At 38.8% G+C, this 19,873-nt stretch overlaps 1 protein-coding gene across 9 annotated transcripts in view; it reads left to right on the top strand.

Moving 5' to 3' along the window:
• Positions 1-19,867, top strand: part of PRRC2C (proline rich coiled-coil 2C) — a gene marked incomplete at its 3' end in the record, with an annotated part of 105,932 nt that extends 86,065 nt beyond the window's left edge. For 7 of the 9 annotated variants that reach the window (XM_027768039.1, XM_027768046.1, XM_027768036.1 and 4 more), the window contains 9 exon segments: positions 2,363-2,564; positions 5,561-5,764; positions 9,941-10,053; positions 10,391-10,527; positions 16,704-16,935; positions 17,407-17,529; positions 18,625-18,843; positions 19,277-19,380; positions 19,776-19,867. In XM_027768039.1, the coding sequence (XP_027623840.1) occupies positions 2,363-2,564; positions 5,561-5,764; positions 9,941-10,053; positions 10,391-10,527; positions 16,704-16,935; positions 17,407-17,529; positions 18,625-18,843; positions 19,277-19,380; positions 19,776-19,867 (1,426 nt within the window). 9 annotated transcript variants of the gene reach the window in all.
• Positions 19,868-19,873: the final 6 nt, after the last annotated feature.

Raw genomic sequence — 19,873 nt, 5'->3', positions numbered from 1 at the left:
TTTTATTAAGACCAAAACCTTTGATTTATGTTAGCCCTGTCTTTACCCATTCCTTACCTTTTATTGCCAGTTCCTTTCAGCCTTTGCTGGTGTTTTCCTCCTTAAATAACCATCTCAATCTGTACTCTTTAGTTTGTCTTATAACCTAGATGGTCTTTATCATTATATTGTTCAATGCAATAATTAATTTTACATATGAACATATAATGTCATCTTTATTTTTAAGCCAGTATAGAAAATGATGCATATTATCAGCCACTATTTACCAAGGGAAAAAGTATAGTTAAGTAATTGTACTTTTAGTTTCTTAAATTTCCAGAAATAGAAACTTAAATTTTTCTTGCTCATTAAGAAATGAAGCCAAATACATGTGGCTTATGTATTACCCAAGGATCATTAGCTATAGATCGATGATTGATGTGCTCTCAACCCAAGTCACCCCCAGACTTTTGTTTTATAATAAAACTTGTTTGAAATCAGCAAGGCAATTATGAGAAAAATGAAAGTTCTCAAATATTAAAATACCCTATATTTTCATTGTACCATGACAATAATTAAGTCACTAAGAATAGATTAAATTATAAGTAATATGTGTTTTTAAGGGGAGGCAGAGCAAACTATGTACTATTTCTCAAATTCTTCTAATTAAACTAGTTTAAATTGGTACTTCATGAACCTACAAACTTCCTAACCAGGGTATTAAAAATGTTCCTTGTAAAAAGTAGCCTCGTGTAGACCCCCATCCATGTAAGGCTGTCAGTGACCTGGTGGTTAAGGCAGTTGGCCACCTGCACAATTTCAGTCCTAGACTCAGCAGCTTGAGAGACACACTAGGTGCATGTGCATGTATGCCCCAAATCGTGGGATGGAGAAATGGTGGACAAGAGATTGTTGCATAACCATTCCCTATGAGGGTTCTTTTTCCCTCTTTCTGTCTCTGGCGTGCGCACACATCCTCTGGCAAAACTTTTTAAAAATAGCCTCATGTAAACCCTCACAACTAGATCTGTAGGTTATCTTCGGTTTTCCTCTTGGTCCAGTATTTTCACTGGTAGTACTGAAAACTGGGACATCTCCGAGTCTGTTCCCTTCTTGTTAAAGTGTTCTCGGGATAGTTGATGATCTACATCTGTTCTTTCCATTTAGCATCCACTATCTACATGTCATTATTTAGCACTTAAAATATGGCTCGTCTAAATTGAAGTACATTGTAAATGTAAAATAACATACGTGCTACCTCTGAAATTTTAGTATTAAATGAGTAAAATAGCTTAAGTTTTATGCCAGTTACTATTTCAGTTATGATACTTTAGATGAATTGGATTGAATGAAATCTGTTAACAAAGCTAATATTACCTAAAAATGTTTGAAAATGTGACTGCCAGAATACCTAAGATTGTATTCGTGGCCCACATTTATGTCTATGCAGCAGTGCCGCCTATAGATAGATTGAAATAAGACCTGTGCTTGCCATTTAAGATACTAGGAGACTAGAGCTAAAAGCAGGGGCTACCAGTGTAAATAGCACAGGCAGTACCCAAAATACTTGATGAGGTCTGGATGTGAAACAGGAAGTGCTTATGCACTTATGCTACCTAAAACCCATCTAATTACATTGCCTTTTAATATGCTATGAGGGTTAGCCAATGGCACGGTGGTTAAGTTGACTAAATCTTACATGGCTGGCTCTGTGGTTCGAGTCCTGGACCCAGTAGTTTGGGAAACATACCAGGCATGTGTGCATGCATGCCCAAAACCCCAAGAGGAGATCAGAAGAGAAGGGATTACAACATGGCCATCCCCTCTGTAGAGTGCTTTCGCACTTTCCCTCTGTTTCTCTCACAAGGGCACACACACTATAGCAAAATTAAAACAGAACGTTGTGAACACGAAACAGCCCACTCAAAGATAGCTGCCATCCAAGAAGCATTGCTTTAAAAACAAAATATGGAGGGAATTGGTATTGCTGAGTACCTTTCCTCCTAAAGGCAGAGCCTTAAGACAGTGCTGAAGGGGCATGTTGGTTTCTTTTTTCATTCACTGGAGAAGTAGGCTCATGTGTACATGATTCAGCCACTGTGACTATAGTTCGCTAACCTCTTTCTCAAAGCCATCAACAAAGTTTTCTGTAGAAACATTATTAAACCCCATTGTCTTCCCATTTGAGTAAAGAGCAAAAATAAAAGGGCAAGCAAAAGCTTTAAAAGCCCTAGTGTCTTAATGTCTTACGTTTGTGGTTTTGGAACACTTATTTTTGGAATTTAAAGATTGGTGCATATGTATGTATACATAGGTGTACATATGTGTATTAGCTCTGTATTAACATAAGTGATTTGCTTTAAAAATGTCCGATTTATTGCAGATGGAGTCTGCACGCAAGGCATGGGAGAATTCTCCAAACCTAAGGGAAAAGGGGTCTCCGGTGACTTCTACGGCACCTCCAATTGCAGGTGGAGGCAGCAGTAGTGCCAGTGGACCAAGCACTGCTAATTACAACTCGTTCTCAAGTGCATCGATGCCTCAGATACCTGTTGCTTCAGTCACTCCTACAACATCACTATCAGGTAGATCTTTGTACCTTTCCAAAATGTATTATTATTTACAAAAGATTTAAAGCTGTATGTGAGATAATTATCAACAGTTTGGTAATAAAACTTTCTTGCTGCTTTTACCCCTTCCCTCATTTTTGCCTTTTCTCAATATTAGTGTGTCAAGTATTGATATTGATATTGAGAGATATTGATGGCTTACTCAGACAACCCTCTCCTTCCAAAATAGATTAAAGATACTGAAATAATTAGTGGAAAAATTTTTTTCTCTCAATTTTTCTATGAAGTTCACCTTACTATTAAAATTTTTAAACCTATCTACAACTAACTAGAACAGTTCGGAAATAATACAGAATTACGTAACTTTTCAGTGTTTTGCAGTTTATATCTAATTGAAAGAGCTATTGGCCTAAACCTATCGAGGTAACTTAATATGTTTTCTTTCTCTTTTTAAGAAAAAAATTTTTTAGAGAGGTTTTTGCTATAGGGTGCGTGCGCTTGCCAGAAAGACAGAGAGATAGAAAGCGAGAAATCACCCCCCCACCCCCCCAGAGGAGATGGCCATGCCGCAATCCCTTCTCCTCCATTCACCTCTCGGGATCTTGGGCACGCATGCACATGACGCCCAGCGTGAGTTGAAGCCACCAGATCCAGGACTTGAACCACAGTGGGCTATATGGGAGTTCAGTGACATAGCCATTACGCTAACTGCTGATCCCTAAAAATTTTTTTAAAAAAGAGATTTTTGCTACAGGGCACATGAGCTCACAGGACAGACAGAGACAGACAGGGAGTGAGAAATCAGCCCCCCCGGGGAATGGCTACACCATAATCCATCTCCTGGATTTTGGGCACACATGCACATGCACCCAGCTTGAGTTTTAAGCCACCAAGACTCAAACTGCGGTCAGATGTGTGAGAGTCCAGCAACGTAACCATTATGCCATCTGCTGTTCCCAATAAGTTTTCTAATGTAGAGTTAGGGGTAAAGAATTTCTAGCCTCTGGTATTTGAACAGTAAACTTCACATTTGGGTGTGTGTGTGTGTGTGTGTGAGATTTTGGTTTGTTTTGTTTTTTTTTGTTGTTCTTTTGAAGGTGAGTCCATCAGTGCACAAAATTAGAAGGTGCTTTTGTTACTGTTTACTTAATTTTCACTTTTCTACAATCTTTCTCATTGAATTATTCATTCAGAGGTGTAACACCTCTTCAAGAATCACAGAAATGTTTCTAAAACGCTTTACTCTGGAAATGTGTTTTCTCCTTTATCATATGTGCAAACCATGTTTCTTCTGTTGAAAACAAATTTCATTACAAGTTTTCCCAGTATTCTCTGATGTTTCCAAAGCAGCGAAATGCCCTTCCTAGTATATATAGAATACATCCAGTGCAGAATTGACTTTCTTTGGTAACGTAGGTTAGTTATTGTAATAACTTGCATTAAAATTTCAAGTGTAGAAAAGTTACCTGAATCTTGGTCTGTTCTCAGGTTAGAGCCTCATCTAAGCCTGAAGATATTCCTTTTCTTTCTTTCTTTTTTTTTTTTTATGTGTATTATAGGGGTACATGTACTCATTCCTCCTTGAGGGAATGGCCGTGCTGTAATCCTGTCTTCAATCTCCTTTCAGGATTTTGGGCACATATTTACACACGCCTGGCTTATTTTTCAAGCTGCCATGTCTGGGACTCAAACTATGGGGCTGACCATGTGGGATCCAGCCACCTTAACCAGTATGCTACCTGCTGGCCCTATTTTCCACTTTAAAAATATATATATATTATTGTCAATTTGCTCTAGTATTGCTATTATCATTTCTCTGTGATCAATGGAACTAACTTCCAGATGTAAGTTTTTAATTCTTATTTATTATTATTATTATTTTTTTGAAAGGTTTTTGCCATAGGGTGTGTGCACTCGCCAGAAAGACAGAGAGTAGCAGAAAGCAAGAAATCACCCCTCCAGAGGTATGGCCATGCCACAATCCCTTCTTCATTCTCCTCTTAGGATCTTGGGCACGTACACACACACATCCGGTGTGAGTTTATGCCACCGGGTCCAGGACTCGAACCACGGTTGGCTACATGGGAGTCCAGTGACATAGCCATTGTGCCAACTGCTGGTCCCTGATTCTTATTTATTAAGTAGTTTGGCTTCGATTTTACTATATACCAGTTTTTGGAGGAGAGAAAGAAATCTCGATTTATGGGGACCAGCAGATGGCATAATGGTTACATTGCTGGACTACCATGTAGTCAACTGGAGTTCAAGTCTCAGACCCAGTGGCTTAAAACTCATGCCAGGTGTGTGTGCGGGTGTGCCTAAAATCCTGAGAGGAGAATGGAGAAGTGACTGCAGTGTGACCATCACCCTGGGGGGGGTGATTTCTTGCTTTCTGTCTGTCTCAGTCTCTCTGAGCATGAGCACCTATAATAAAAAAATACTTTATTTAAAAAAAAAAAGAAATCTAAATTTATTTGGCTTTTTAGGAATAATCGAGACTTCTTAAGGTCCTTCTACATTCATAATTATTCCTAAGGTGCAGCATTGTGTTCATGTTCTTATGAGGCTTTCAGAGAGTTCTTAGAAAATACATATGTGGAAAACTATGTGGATTTCAGAGTTTTTCTATACCAAAATAATCTTGTATTTTCTGTTTTCTACAAACTTTTTGAGGACCTCTCATATCAGTGTTTCAACATAAATGAGTGAAGCTGTTAATTATAATTTTTTCCTTGTAGTAAAACAGTAGCTGAAGATTAACCCATAACATGTGGGCTTGCAGCCTTTTATAAATTTTGTATTTTAATATTCTGTTACGTACATTTTCAGAATTTTTATAGTCACACTTGAATTTGATAAGTGTTCCTTTTGTAAACCACTTCATGTCTACCTTTGGCCTGAGGCAGTATATAAGTGCATAATTTTCTAGTTTCCAGTTGGTACTGTCAACAGCAGCAGGACTTCTGAATATGCTATATTTTTTCCTTATTTTATCCTTCCCCCAAATATAGGAGCGGGTACATATACTACCTCTTCTTTGAGCACAAAATCTACAACCACATCAGATCCTCCTAATATTTGTAAAGTGAAACCCCAGCAATTACAAACAAGCAGCCTGCCTTCTGCGAGTCACTTTTCTCAGCTCAGCTGCATGCCTTCCCTCATTGCACAGCAACAGCAGAGTCCACAAGTGTACGTGTCTCAGTCGGCAGCAGGTAATATTTCTAGGATTGAATATAAGAAATTTGGAAAATTCAGACTTTTAAAAATGTTTTTTCTCTGTTAACCTTTTATGATAAAAGTGTTTTGATCTGCATATGTCTCATAATAATAGAATTGAATTCTCCATTCTGGATAAGAGTTCTAGGGCTCTTGGCAGTTGTTTCTTACATATATTATTGTCCATTATTTTATTTGTGTGTGTGTGTGTGTGTGTGTGTGTGTATATATATATATATATATATATATGAAAAATTCGTTTCTGATAATTTACAAAGTATGTATTTTATGTACTCAGTCACATTACAAAATGTTTTATTTTAAATTGACAGTTGATAAAGTTCTTTAAGAGTAAACATAAAAAATACCAAAGATGGCCAGCTGGTGGCATGGCATGACCTGGCGGCTTGAGAAACACGTCAGGTGTGTGTGCATGTGAGCCCAAGATCCTGAAGGGAGGGAGAAATGCAGAAGAGATTGCATTGTAAATATTTAATACTTTCTCACTTTCTCCCTCCCTCTCTCTGTAGCTTTCTTGTGACAGCATATACCTCCCCTGGCAACATTTTTTTAAAAAATAGCAAAGAAGAAAAGAAATGTGTAGTGGGGTAGAGAATCTTGACCTACTAAATGTCACAATGTTATTTGGAAACATGAGAAATAACAATTTGATTAATAATTTAAATTAAAAAAAGAACAGTGAAGCTGTTGCTTGTTTTTCATACCTAACATCTGTTAGTATCTAGTATCTACAAAAATAATGGACAGTATTTTTAATAAATTCTTAAAAGACATTGCTGTTAGTGTATGAATTAGTGTAAATCTTTTTGAAAAATGTCTTAAGAAATTAATGTGAGAATAGTCACTGTAGTAACAATTTCAAGATAATGTGTATGTGGGGGTGTTCATTGCATTTTTGTTGATAATAGTGACAAATTAAAAGCAATACGGGAGTTCTCCAGAACATACTGTAGTTATGTATTGCTTAACTACTGGCATGTATTCTGAGAAATGCATAGTTGGAGATTTTGTCGTTAGGTAAATGTCATGGTACAACTTGCACAAGCCTAGATGCTATTGCCTACTTCGCATCTAAGCTATTGGGTTTTCTGTAAAGTCTTGACTCATTCTTGCATATAAAAACAGAAAAATATGTCATGACTTGACTGACAACCTAACATTTGGTATAGCCTATTACTCCTGGACTGCAAACCTGTACAGCATGTTTAGGCACGTGTGACACAATGGTTGAGTATCTGTTTATCAAAATATATATGACATGAAAGGGGTAGAATAAAAACACAGTATGCAAAGATAAAAAAAGAAGTGGTCCACCTGTATATAGGTCAGTACCTGTGAATGGTGCTTTCAGGACTGGAAGTTGTCCGGGTGAGTTGGTGAGTGAATGTGAAAGCCTAGGACAGTACTGCACACTGTTGTTGACTTTTTGTTTTAAAGAGTTTTTTGCCTTAGGGTGCAGAACATGAGAAATCACCTCCCAGGGGGGAATGCCATGCCACAACCCCTTTTCCTCCATTTGCTTCCAGGATCTTGGGCAGGCATACACATGCACCCAGTGTGATTTTGAAGCCACCAGGTCCAGGACGCAAACCATTGTTGCCCACGGCAGTCCAGCGACATAACCGCTATGCCATCTACTGGCCCCAGTTGTTGACTTTTTAAAATTTTTTTTGCTATAGGGCGAGTGTGTTCGCCAGACAGAGACAGAAAGCAGGAAATCACCCCCCAGGGGGGATGGCCATGCCGCAATCCCTTCTCCTCCATTCTCCTCTTGGGAGTCAAGCGACATAGCAATCACGGTAACTGCTGGTCCCCACCCAGTGTGATTTTGAAGCCACCAGGTCCAGGACGCAAACCATTGTTGCCCACGGCAGTCCAGCGACATAACCGCTATGCCATCTACTGGCCCCAGTTGTTGACTTTTTAAAATTTTTTTTGCTATAGGGCGAGTGTGTTCGCCAGACAGACAGACAGAGACAGAGAGACAGAAAGCGAGAAATCACCCCCCGGGGGAATGGCCACACTGCAGTCCCTTCTCCTCCATTCTCCTCTCATAATCTTGGACACACACGCACATGCCTGGCGTGAATTTGAGCCACCAGGTCCGGAACCCGAACCGTGGTCAGATACATGGGGGTTCAGCGACATAGCCATTATGCTAACTGCTGATCCCAACTTTTAAAAATACCATACACTTAGGCTATACTAAGCTAAAAAAAAAAACTTTCTTTAATAATAACTTAATTGTAGTGTACTTATTTTTAAGTTTTTCTTTTTTTTTTTTTTTTTAAGTTCATAGTGGAGAGCATTTGCACGTACACCTAGAGAAAGAAAGAGACATCCTCGGCATGGTCTCAAAATACCACAAACCCCTTTCCTCAGCTCTCTAGCATTCTAGTATCTTAAGCATGCACATACGCACATAACACCTTTCAGGCCAATCTAGGCATCCATGTGGCTTTCAGCACTGTACTTTAGGTAGCTACAAATTGTGCCATCAGGCAGGGGCAGCTTATGGTAACTTTTATACTTTATAAACATCTACATTAGCTTTTTTGTTGGCTGTTTTTGTTGTTGTTGTTGTTGTTTTTTTTTTTTGTAAGAGATTTTTGCTATAGGATGCCTGCGCTCCCTGGAGAGATAGAAAGCGAAAAATCACCCCTTGGGCGGCAGGGGGGTTAGCCACACCACAATCCCTTCTCCTCCAGTTTCTTCGGATTTTGGGCACACAGGCATACGTGCCCAGCATGAGTTTTAAGCCGCTGGGTCTAGGACTCGAACAGCGGTTGACTGGTCCATTAATGTAATCATTACACCATGTGCTAGTCTCTTACATTTGTTTTTAAGGTGCTGCTTTTTTTGTCCCTCCCCCCCTCCTTTTTTTTCTTCCCTTAATTTAGATTTTTGCAGGAGGGCACGTGTGCTTGCTGGAGAGAAACAGAGAGGAAAAGTGAGAAATCACCCTCTGGTGGGGAATGGCCACATAGCATTCCCTTGTCCTCCATTCTTCTCTTAGGGTTTGGGCAGGTTCACACATGTGCCTGCCATGATTTTTAAGCCAGTGTATCTGTTACCTGAACTATAGACCACCACATGGGAGTCCAGCCTCTTAACCGTCTCACCATCTGCTGGCTCCATTTTTAAACTTCTTGACTCTGTAAGATTTTTTTCTATTTTTGTTTTTTAAACTTCTCTACTTTTTAAACTTTTTTGTTAAACTAAGGCATAAGCATACCCATTAACATAGGCTTAGATTAGATTGTGAACATCAATATCATTCTCTTCCACCTCCACATCTTGTCTCACTGGAAGAGCCATGATGAACAAAACAAACTGAAAAGAAACCAAGTATAAGAACAAATGATACAATCAAGAGACATTAAGCAAGAGGTCCGTGGTGATGCTGCTGCTTCTGTAACTCCACATATTGTTTTACAGCAAGACTTTTTTTTAGTTAGAAAAGGAGTGCGCTCTAACGGCAAGTACAGTGAATAAATAGAGTAACATAGTCGTCGATCATCAAGTACTATGTACTGTACAAAATTGTATGTGCTGAGAGCTCTGGTTTGTTTTCACCAGCATCACCATAAACATGAGTAATACATAATGGTGCTACATCACTAGGCAACCAGAATTTTTCAGGCTATTATATAATGCATATAATTATTATCTAATATACTTAGTTGTAAATATAGTCTATTATTGATCAGAAGTGTCATTATGCATGTAAAATTAGTATGTATCATACACAGGAAAGAAATTTGTTAAAGATCCATACCAAAACACTTTTAAGTATTATTTTTGGCTGATTTAAAATTGGATTGGATTTGCTGTTTTGATAGGTTCATTTTTCATTTTAGTAGATTATGTGAAATTTTACCAATATGTACCTCATTGGCAGTATATGAGAATGTTTATTTTCTATACTTCACAAGTACTAGATACATTGTTTTACCTTATATGTACCTGTCTAGATGTGTTTTACCTTATATGTACCTGTCTAGATGTTTTGGGTCTTTCCACATTTCTATCCACAACTATTTTCAAAGGGCTTACTTAATTTTCAGTCTACTATAAAGTTGGGTTTTATTTACTATTTGGAAAATTCTGAAATTGAGACTCTGCTGCTTGTTTTTCCTGGTGGTCTATAGCTCAAATACCAGCTTTCTATATGGACACAAGTCATCTATTCAATACCCAGCATGCACGATTGGGCCCACCGTCCTTGGCTCAGCAACAGGGCTTTCAGCCAGGGCTCTCACAGGTAAATATCCAGTTGTTCTTCATTCCACTTCTGTTTCTTGGCATTTTTGTGGTTGTAATAGTCATCCTGGATGGAGTACAGGTAATAGACTGAAATTAATAATTACAATTACTTTGATAAGCTATAAAACTTGCTAAATTTATCAGAGCTCAATGGTTGTCCACAAGGAGTAAGTCCAGGTTGGAAGGAAAATTTTAATGTTTGCCTTTAGTTTTGTTTTAAAAGAGAATTGGTAACATGATATTACTTTGATTCTATGTCTCAACATTTTATTTTCCCAGGTGTTATGATATGTTTGATATATAATGTTTATGTACCTTTTTTCATTGCATTGCAGCCAACTTCAGTCCAGCAGATTCCAATCCCTATTTATGCACCACTGCAAGGGCAGCATCAAGCCCAGTTGAGTTTGGGAGCTGGGCCTGCTGTTTCCCAGGCTCAGGAGCTATTCAGTTCTTCACTTCAACCGTATAGGTAAATGCTTTAGAAGTTAAGTTGTCTTGTTGAAAACAACCTTTCCATAATTCCTACTCCTTCCTTCCCCCCAAAAGCTAGGAGGCATGTAATGAACTACATTAAATAACTAAGCATGTTAATTATATGTCTTAAACCTCATCCTCTGGTAATTTAAACCAGACTCCCCCCCCCAACATTTTTTCAAATTATTTTATTTAACTTACTTAATTAATTTTATTTTAATTTGACCAGGGAGGGACACAGTGAGAGACAAAGGGAAAGTGAGAAAGCAAGCTGCCAGGTCCAGGACTCAAACTGTAGTTGGCCATGTGGTAGTCCATCGCCCTTAACCACCATGCCACCTGCTGGCCCCAAACCAGACTCTCTTAAAGTCAGGCATCAATGCTTCTTGAAGAAGTGAATAAAAGTAGTCCCATAACAATTAAAAATCAGAAAATAGCTGCTCAAGAATCTAAAAGGTTACGTCCCATCTGGCTGTTAACAACTATGTTCAGGTCACTTTCATGCAAGAGCTAAGGCCTCGTAAATAACTGCAGTGTGTTGGGCAGAGGGCAGTGTGGCATATGATAGAAGAGAGCAGCAGAATGGCAAAGCATGGGCAAAGATTTTCTTGTTTCTCATTCAATTGGCAAAATAATGAAAGATAATCCATATTGAACTTCATATACATAAATATACACACACACACATATATATGTATAAAATTGCCATTCAGCCCTTTGCATGTATTAACTTACTTAATCTAGTCTTCACACACCATATAATGTAAATTAAGTCGGCCTCATTTGACATATGAGGAAATTAGGATTTGAAAAGGCTGGGTTTTTACCTAAGGTTATGCTATAAATAAGTGTCAGAGACTGGATTAAGCCACAGGTGTCTCTGGTGTCTACTTAATGAGAGCGGAAGTGTGTGGGTAAGAGGCAGATGCTAGGAGCTGTGTAGCTTGACATAGCTGTCATCCATGTTCATGGGAATAGCCCCAACTTGTCACAGAGAAAAAGAAATTACATTCAGGACCTTCAGTTTAGGAAGGCTGAATAGCTATGCATTTGCTTTTAGGAATTTGGAATTTGTTTTCTTTTGTGTTTAGAAGTATTTCATTTAGAGAATATGTACATTATAGATTAAACTCGGCATCAGTCGATGTAACTCATTTCTTTTAGATTACTATAAAATGATACTGCAAAAGAAAACCATGAACTTCCTCATGAGAGAGCAGAATTGTTAGTAAAACTTGATAAAAGTGGCTCATAATTTTTTCCTTTTTTTGGTTGAAGATTCCTCAGAAGACATTTTTAAAAGAATTATTGATTTATTTTATGTGTCATTTTAATTTGACTAGAGAGAAACAGAAAGATAGCAAGAAAAAGGGATGAGAAAGCAAGCCGCTGGGTCCGGGACTCAAACTATGGTTGGCCATGTGGGAATCCAGAGTCTAACCACTACATCACCCCCCCCTCAGAATAATTTAATATATCTGTGCCATTACTTATTTTTTTTAATCTCCTGTTTTTAATTGGTCATTTTTCCCCCCAGTTATTTCAAGAAATTCTCTCCCAAAAGAATAAAAACTGTTTAACTTCAATTAGAAGTTAGTGGTAGTCTCTTTTGAATTATCTTGGAGTGTATATTAAAAATACAGCTTAAAAAATGTTAAATCCAGAATTCAAATAGATTTAATATCACAAGCCAGTCTCTCTTTAAAAAAAATATTTTTTTTAGTTTGCTATAGGGCACATGTGCTCACTAGAGAAGTTCAGAAAAGAGAGAGAGATAGCTAGACACCAGTTCCAGGACTCAACTATAGTCATCTATGTGGGAGTCCAGCTCCTCAATCAATTGTGAGGATTACTCGTGATCCTGACTAGCGCTCCTGCTTCATGGCTTTTGTTCCTGCCACCTGCTGGCCCCGTTCTCCCTGGTTTTTAGTATGAGAGAGAGATTGAGCTATTTGATAGAGTCTTGCCACCATGGTCCTCTTACACCAGGCTCTCAGTTAGCTAAGGTTACAGGCTTGGGCCACCACGTCTGGCCAGTTTAGGTCAGGCTGGCGGCTGAACCAGGCCTTCCTTGTAGTCTCAGACACTGCAGTGATGCCCTCACTGTGCCACCATGGCTGTCCCAAGCTAGTCTCCTTTTAATTAAACAGTGGTGCTTGAAAAACTGTTGAAAACCATAATTCCTACTCCTTCCTTCCCCCCAAAAGCTAGGAGGCATGTAATGAACTACATTAAATAACTAAGCATGTTAATTATATGTCTTAAACCTCATCCTCTGGTAATTTAAACCAGACTCCCCCCCCCAACATTTTTTCAAATTATTTTATTTAACTTACTTAATTAATTTTATTTTAATTTGACCAGGGAGGGACACAGTGAGAGACAAAGGGAAAGTGAGAAAGCAAGCTGCCAGGTCCAGGACTCAAACTGTAGTTGGCCATGTGGTAGTCCATCGCCCTTAACCACCATGCCACCTGCTGGCCCCAAACCAGACTCTCTTAAAGTCAGGCATCAATGCTTCTTGAAGAAGTGAATAAAAGTAGTCCCATAACAATTAAAAATCAGAAAATAGCTGCTCAAGAATCTAAAAGGTTACGTCCCATCTGGCTGTTAACAACTATGTTCAGGTCACTTTCATGCAAGAGCTAAGGCCTCGTAAATAACTGCAGTGTGTTGGGCAGAGGGCAGTGTGGCATATGATAGAAGAGAGCAGCAGAATGGCAAAGCATGGGCAAAGATTTTCTTGTTTCTCATTCAATTGGCAAAATAATGAAAGATAATCCATATTGAACTTCATATACATAAATATACACACACACACATATATATGTATAAAATTGCCATTCAGCCCTTTGCATGTATTAACTTACTTAATCTAGTCTTCACACACCATATAATGTAAATTAAGTCGGCCTCATTTGACATATGAGGAAATTAGGATTTGAAAAGGCTGGGTTTTTACCTAAGGTTATGCTATAAATAAGTGTCAGAGACTGGATTAAGCCACAGGTGTCTCTGGTGTCTACTTAATGAGAGCGGAAGTGTGTGGGTAAGAGGCAGATGCTAGGAGCTGTGTAGCTTGACATAGCTGTCATCCATGTTCATGGGAATAGCCCCAACTTGTCACAGAGAAAAAGAAATTACATTCAGGACCTTCAGTTTAGGAAGGCTGAATAGCTATGCATTTGCTTTTAGGAATTTGGAATTTGTTTTCTTTTGTGTTTAGAAGTATTTCATTTAGAGAATATGTACATTATAGATTAAACTCGGCATCAGTCGATGTAACTCATTTCTTTTAGATTACTATAAAATGATACTGCAAAAGAAAACCATGAACTTCCTCATGAGAGAGCAGAATTGTTAGTAAAACTTGATAAAAGTGGCTCATAATTTTTTCCTTTTTTTGGTTGAAGATTCCTCAGAAGACATTTTTAAAAGAATTATTGATTTATTTTATGTGTCATTTTAATTTGACTAGAGAGAAACAGAAAGATAGCAAGAAAAAGGGATGAGAAAGCAAGCCGCTGGGTCCGGGACTCAAACTATGGTTGGCCATGTGGGAATCCAGAGTCTAACCACTACATCACCCCCCCCTCAGAATAATTTAATATATCTGTGCCATTACTTATTTTTTTTAATCTCCTGTTTTTAATTGGTCATTTTTCCCCCCAGTTATTTCAAGAAATTCTCTCCCAAAAGAATAAAAACTGTTTAACTTCAATTAGAAGTTAGTGGTAGTCTCTTTTGAATTATCTTGGAGTGTATATTAAAAATACAGCTTAAAAAATGTTAAATCCAGAATTCAAATAGATTTAATATCACAAGCCAGTCTCTCTTTAAAAAAAATATTTTTTTTAGTTTGCTATAGGGCACATGTGCTCACTAGAGAAGTTCAGAAAAGAGAGAGAGATAGCTAGACACCAGTTCCAGGACTCAACTATAGTCATCTATGTGGGAGTCCAGCTCCTCAATCAATTGTGAGGATTACTCGTGATCCTGACTAGCGCTCCTGCTTCATGGCTTTTGTTCCTGCCACCTGCTGGCCCCGTTCTCCCTGGTTTTTAGTATGAGAGAGAGATTGAGCTATTTGATAGAGTCTTGCCACCATGGTCCTCTTACACCAGGCTCTCAGTTAGCTAAGGTTACAGGCTTGGGCCACCACGTCTGGCCAGTTTAGGTCAGGCTGGCGGCTGAACCAGGCCTTCCTTGTAGTCTCAGACACTGCAGTGATGCCCTCACTGTGCCACCATGGCTGTCCCAAGCTAGTCTCCTTTTAATTAAACAGTGGTGCTTGAAAAACTGTTGAAAAGCTTGCAAACAGTTTCTACCTCTGAAAAATAGAACAGTGATGAATAGCTACGGGAGTTGGAGAAGCAGTGCACTGACATTTGTAATCCCCATTTTACAAATTGTCTTAAAAGATGTACACTTAAAACCAGGTCTGGATCACCTTGTGGCCTGGTGGTTAAGGCAGCTAAGTCCCCCATGGCTGATCACAAGGTTCAAGTCCTGGACCCAGAAGCTTGGAAACATGCCAGTTACACATGTGTACATACCCAAAATCCTAAAAGGAGAGAAAGATAGAGGAGAAGAGATCATGGTATAACATTTCTTACAGGGATGTGTTTTCTCTTTTTCTCTCTAGTGATCACACACTCTCTGGCAAATTGAAACAGCAAAAACAAACAAAAAAATAACCAGGACTGTAAAACACACATGTAATTATAGCTAGCGACTACTGTATTAGAAGGCACAGGTTTAGATTTTGAAAGCAGTATCTCTCAGCACTCCTTGCTTTCTCCATAACTGAATCGGCATTATGTTTATTGACTGGGGGGTGGGAGTTTCTTGAGATGGTTCTAATAGTGTATTTGCATTTTCTCATTGTTTTGTGTGTGTGTGTGTGTTTTTGTTTGTTTTTGGTTTTTTTTGTTTTGTTTTGTTTTGTTTTTTGAGAGGTTTTTGCTATAGGGCACGTGCGCTCGCCAGACAGACAGAGACAGAAAGCGAGAAATAACCCCCCAGGGGGGATGGCCACGCCTCAATCCCTTCTCCTCTGTTCTCCTCTTGGGATCTTGGGCACGTACGCACACGTGCCCGGTGTGAGTTTAAGCCACGGGGTCCAGGACACGAATTGCGGTCGACTACGTGGGAGTCCAGCGACATAGCCATTATGCTAACTGCTGGTCCCATGAAGCATAAATTTTAAGTAGGTATTGTGAGGATTACTCATGATCCTGACTAGTGCTCCTGCTTCATGGCTTTTGTTCCTGCCACATAAGTCAGTTTTGACAAAGCATCAAGTTTTTTCATCAGAATGTTACTTCAGTTCATTATATTCATTTTTACGTACATAACGTTTATTTATCTCAAAAGTATAGACTGTAAGCTTACATCGAGAGATGATAGGGCAGTCTGGGGTCAGATTTATAGCACTGTATTTTTTTTTAAAAGCCTTTGTGGGAAATGCTAATGTGAGCTACTGCTGCTTGAGTTCATTGAGGTCTTGTGGCTATATATATCTTTATATATGGTATATAAGGAAGTAATAAAATGCAGATGATGACAAGTCAAGGTTATTGCTTTCATAAGTTTGAGTGTCACCCAAGAGAAAAATTATTTTGGTTCCAACTTTAGTTGTGATAATACAAAGATAACTATTTCACTGTTCAAGAAGAACAAAGCAGCTGCACAGGGAGAACAAGGTTTTGCCCAGAACTTTCATATGTGGAACTTCATTGTATACACAGCTCTAAAACTTGTATTAAGTTGCCTTAGACACGATCTATATTCTCTGCTTCTTCTCTTGATTTCTTTCTTTTCTTTTTTTAGAGAGGTTTTTGCTACAGGGCGCGTACGCTCGACAGAAAGAGACAGAAAGCAAGAAATCACCCCCCCAGGGGGATGGCCACACCGCAGTCCCTTCTCCTCTCGGGATCTTGGACACGCACACACACACACCTGGCATGAGTTTAAGCCACCTGGTCCAGGACTCGAACCACGGTCAACTATGTGGGATTCCAGCGACATAGCCATTATGCTAACTGCTGGTCCCTTGATTTCTGTGCTGACTAGCAAACTTGGTTGTTTGGGATACTCATTCTTAAGATTTTCAGATTCTGGATAAAATTAACTTCTAATACAAGCTTTTTCTCTTCAATGCTGACACAGATCTCAGCCAGCCTTTATGCAAAGCAGTTTATCCCAGCCTTCGGTGGTCCTTTCTGGTACTGCTATCCACAACTTTCCAGCTGTCCAACACCAGGAACTTGCCAAAGCACAATCGGGTCTTGCCTTTCAGCAAACTTCAAATACTCAGCCTATTCCTATATTATATGAACATCAGCTGGGTCAAGCATCAGGGCTCAGTGGTTCCCAGCTGATTGATACACATCTTCTCCAGGTAAGATGGGCTGCAGTGGGCTGCAGTGATACACAGTCATTGTATTTCTATGCAGCAGATTATTTTAAGGAAATGCTTTTGGTTTTGTTTTAAGTTTATTTCCTTTGAGAAAGAGGGAAAAACAAGTACCTTTAGAAGATCTCCGCATACCCATCCCACTTCCTTCAGTCTGTCCTAGCTAACCAGAATCATAAATTCGTTCTTGGCATGTACAGTTGACCAAAAAGCAAAGCCCATCTTCCATCTTGCTCCAGCACGGTGGAATAGATGTTACTGTTGTCTCCCTGCAGCTAGGCTAGGAGACTTTTTTTTAAAGAAAAGATGCTAAAAGACACAACAAAGAAATGAAGAGCTTTCTGTTTACTATGGAAATTGCTAGAGATTGCTTTGAAGTCATATCTTCATTTCTTTTTTCAATCTTACTAAAAAATTTTTGTTCTCATTTCTGTTTCCCTATAAATTTCTTTCTAGGCTAGAGCAAATCTTACCCAGGCTTCAAATATTTATTCTGGACAAGTACAACAGCCTGGTCAGACAAATTTTTATAACACTGCCCAGTCACCAAGTGCTCTCCAGCAGGTAAACTATGGCATGGTAAATTTCCTTAATTTTCTTTATTATTATTTTTATTGCTGTTGTTGTTTGGGAATTTAAATAGAACCAAGATGAGGAAGATGCAAAAGTGGTTTTCAGACTTTACTGAGATGTTCTCGAAATTCCGTTGTGTCCGCTAAGGGTGAAAGATATTTCAGTCTCCTCTCCTCACCACCCTTACCTACTTAATCAGCAGTTTTTACCCCCCCCCTTTTTTTCCTTCTTTAAACTGACTTTCCGTATAGTATTTTATTTCATTTTAACAAAGGATATCATAAACATAAAAGTTTAAAAACCATTGTTCGGAATATATAGTTGCTTATGAGATTAGGACTTTTTTTTGGGGGGGGGAGACGTTTTTGCTATAGGGCACATACACTTGACAGAAAGGCAAAAACAGAGAAATCACCCCCACCCCCACCCCCAGGAGGATGTCCACACCGCAGTCCCTTCTCCTCCATTCTCCTCTTGGGATCTTGGGCACGCGCACACACATGCCCACACACACGCCCAGCGTGAGTTTAAGCCACTGGGTCCGGACTCGAACCACAGTCAGCTACATGGGAGTTGAGCAACATAGCCATTACACTAACTGCTGGTCCCAAGACTCTTAAAAGGCAGTAGAGAATAGAGGGAGAAAGACAAGCCTTTAGTCATTAGTAATAGTACATTGACATTCATATTAAATTTGGTGTTTGTATGAAAAGGTTATTTTTCTTTTCTCAAAACTCATTTTGACTGAAACTGAAAACACTATTAAAATATCTACTGGGGGAATATTTAAATTGTGTTCCTATGTATTTTGTGGTATTTTATTGGACCTGGTAAATTCAGAGAGTCATAATTATGTAATTGCATAGTTAAATATTTTCATAGTTTTTCTGCTCTAAGTAGCACTTTGTTGTTTTTCCTTTAATTTAAAACACTGGAGATAATCTCTAAGCAAAAGATTCATATGTGAGATGTATTAATAGCTGGATATATTCTATTTAAAATCTTACTGAACAGTACTTGAGCAGTTTTGGTAGAGTTGAGGGATATGTATGCAAGGGCTGTAGACGAATTGCTGCAGTTAATGGTTTTCTTGTTTTCCAGGTTACAGTACCTTTACCAGCATCCCAGCTTCCTTTACCGAATTTTGGATCTACAGGACAGCCTTTAATTGCTTTGCCTCAGACTCTTCAGCCGCCATTACAGCATACCACCCCACAAGCACAGGCTCCCAGTCTGAGCCGTCCTGCACAAGTGAGCCAGCCTTTCAGAGGATTAATCCCAGCTGGAACGCAGCATAGCATGATTGCGACCACAGGAAAAGTAAGTAAAGAGCAATGTGTACAGCTTGTTTGAGAATTTAAAGTCATGTGTTCAGATACACGCATTTGCATTGTCTACAGAAACAGCATGAATCAGTTTTTAGCTCCCTGGAGAAAATCTCAAACACAAGTATACTTTCTTTAAAATCTGTTTACTTTCAGTGTGTTCTCTCTCCCCCTGTGGTTTTTATCTAACAACAAAGAATTGACCAAATTTTGTGAAAGAGTTGGGATTTGTGGAGCTTTTTAGCCTTGCTTAGTTATAAGCTTGTTTGGCCTGATAGTTCTGTGATATTTAAAATCTAACTAGAAAGTTTTTGTACTACAGTTCTTTGCCCTTTTCTAGATTAATCCTTTATACATAAGACATTGAATACAGAACCTAGCTTATGGAATAGAAGAGATTGTTACGTTTATTGTATTCCTTTTCCCAGATGTCTGAAATGGAACTTAAAGCCTTTGGAAGTGGCATTGATATAAAGCCAGGCACACCTCCAATCGGCGGTAGAAGCACCACACCAACATCTAGTCCCTTCCGGTAAAATCGGCATTAAAATATGCTTATGAAATTTCAAAATAATTGATCACCATTTGTCTTTTAAATACTAATATGGTACCAGTCCTGTGTAAAGCAGGAACGGAGTCAATAAAACATTCATTCTGAGAGTTTTAGCTGAAATACTAATTTTTAAGTGGTTAATAATACATTCATGATATTGTGTTGTAAGAAGATTCTTTACTACATGGCATATCTAGCCAGTGTCCTTTTTTACCTCTGTGTCTCTTTCCTACTGTAGTTTTTGGTAACTTGACTTTGGTAGATTTTCAGCTATGAAGTATGAAAATACTAAAAACAGTACCTGTAAAAATCTTACCAGCATTATTTACTTGACACACTACTAAACTGACCAGTGTTGATGGCTTCTTTCCAAGGGCTACTTCCACAAGTCCGAACAGCCAGTCCAGCAAAATGAACAGCATTGTCTATCAGAAGCAGTTCCCCGCAGCTCCTGCCACAGTGAGAAGGAAAC

This window comes from Tupaia chinensis, unplaced genomic scaffold (genome assembly GCF_000334495.1).
Source record: "Tupaia chinensis unplaced genomic scaffold, TupChi_1.0 Scaffold000074_1, whole genome shotgun sequence".
NCBI classification, from domain to species: Eukaryota; Metazoa; Chordata; class Mammalia; order Scandentia; family Tupaiidae; genus Tupaia; species Tupaia belangeri.
Note: the sequence above shows the minus strand (reverse complement) of the source record. Positions and strands in the feature narration are given on the sequence as shown.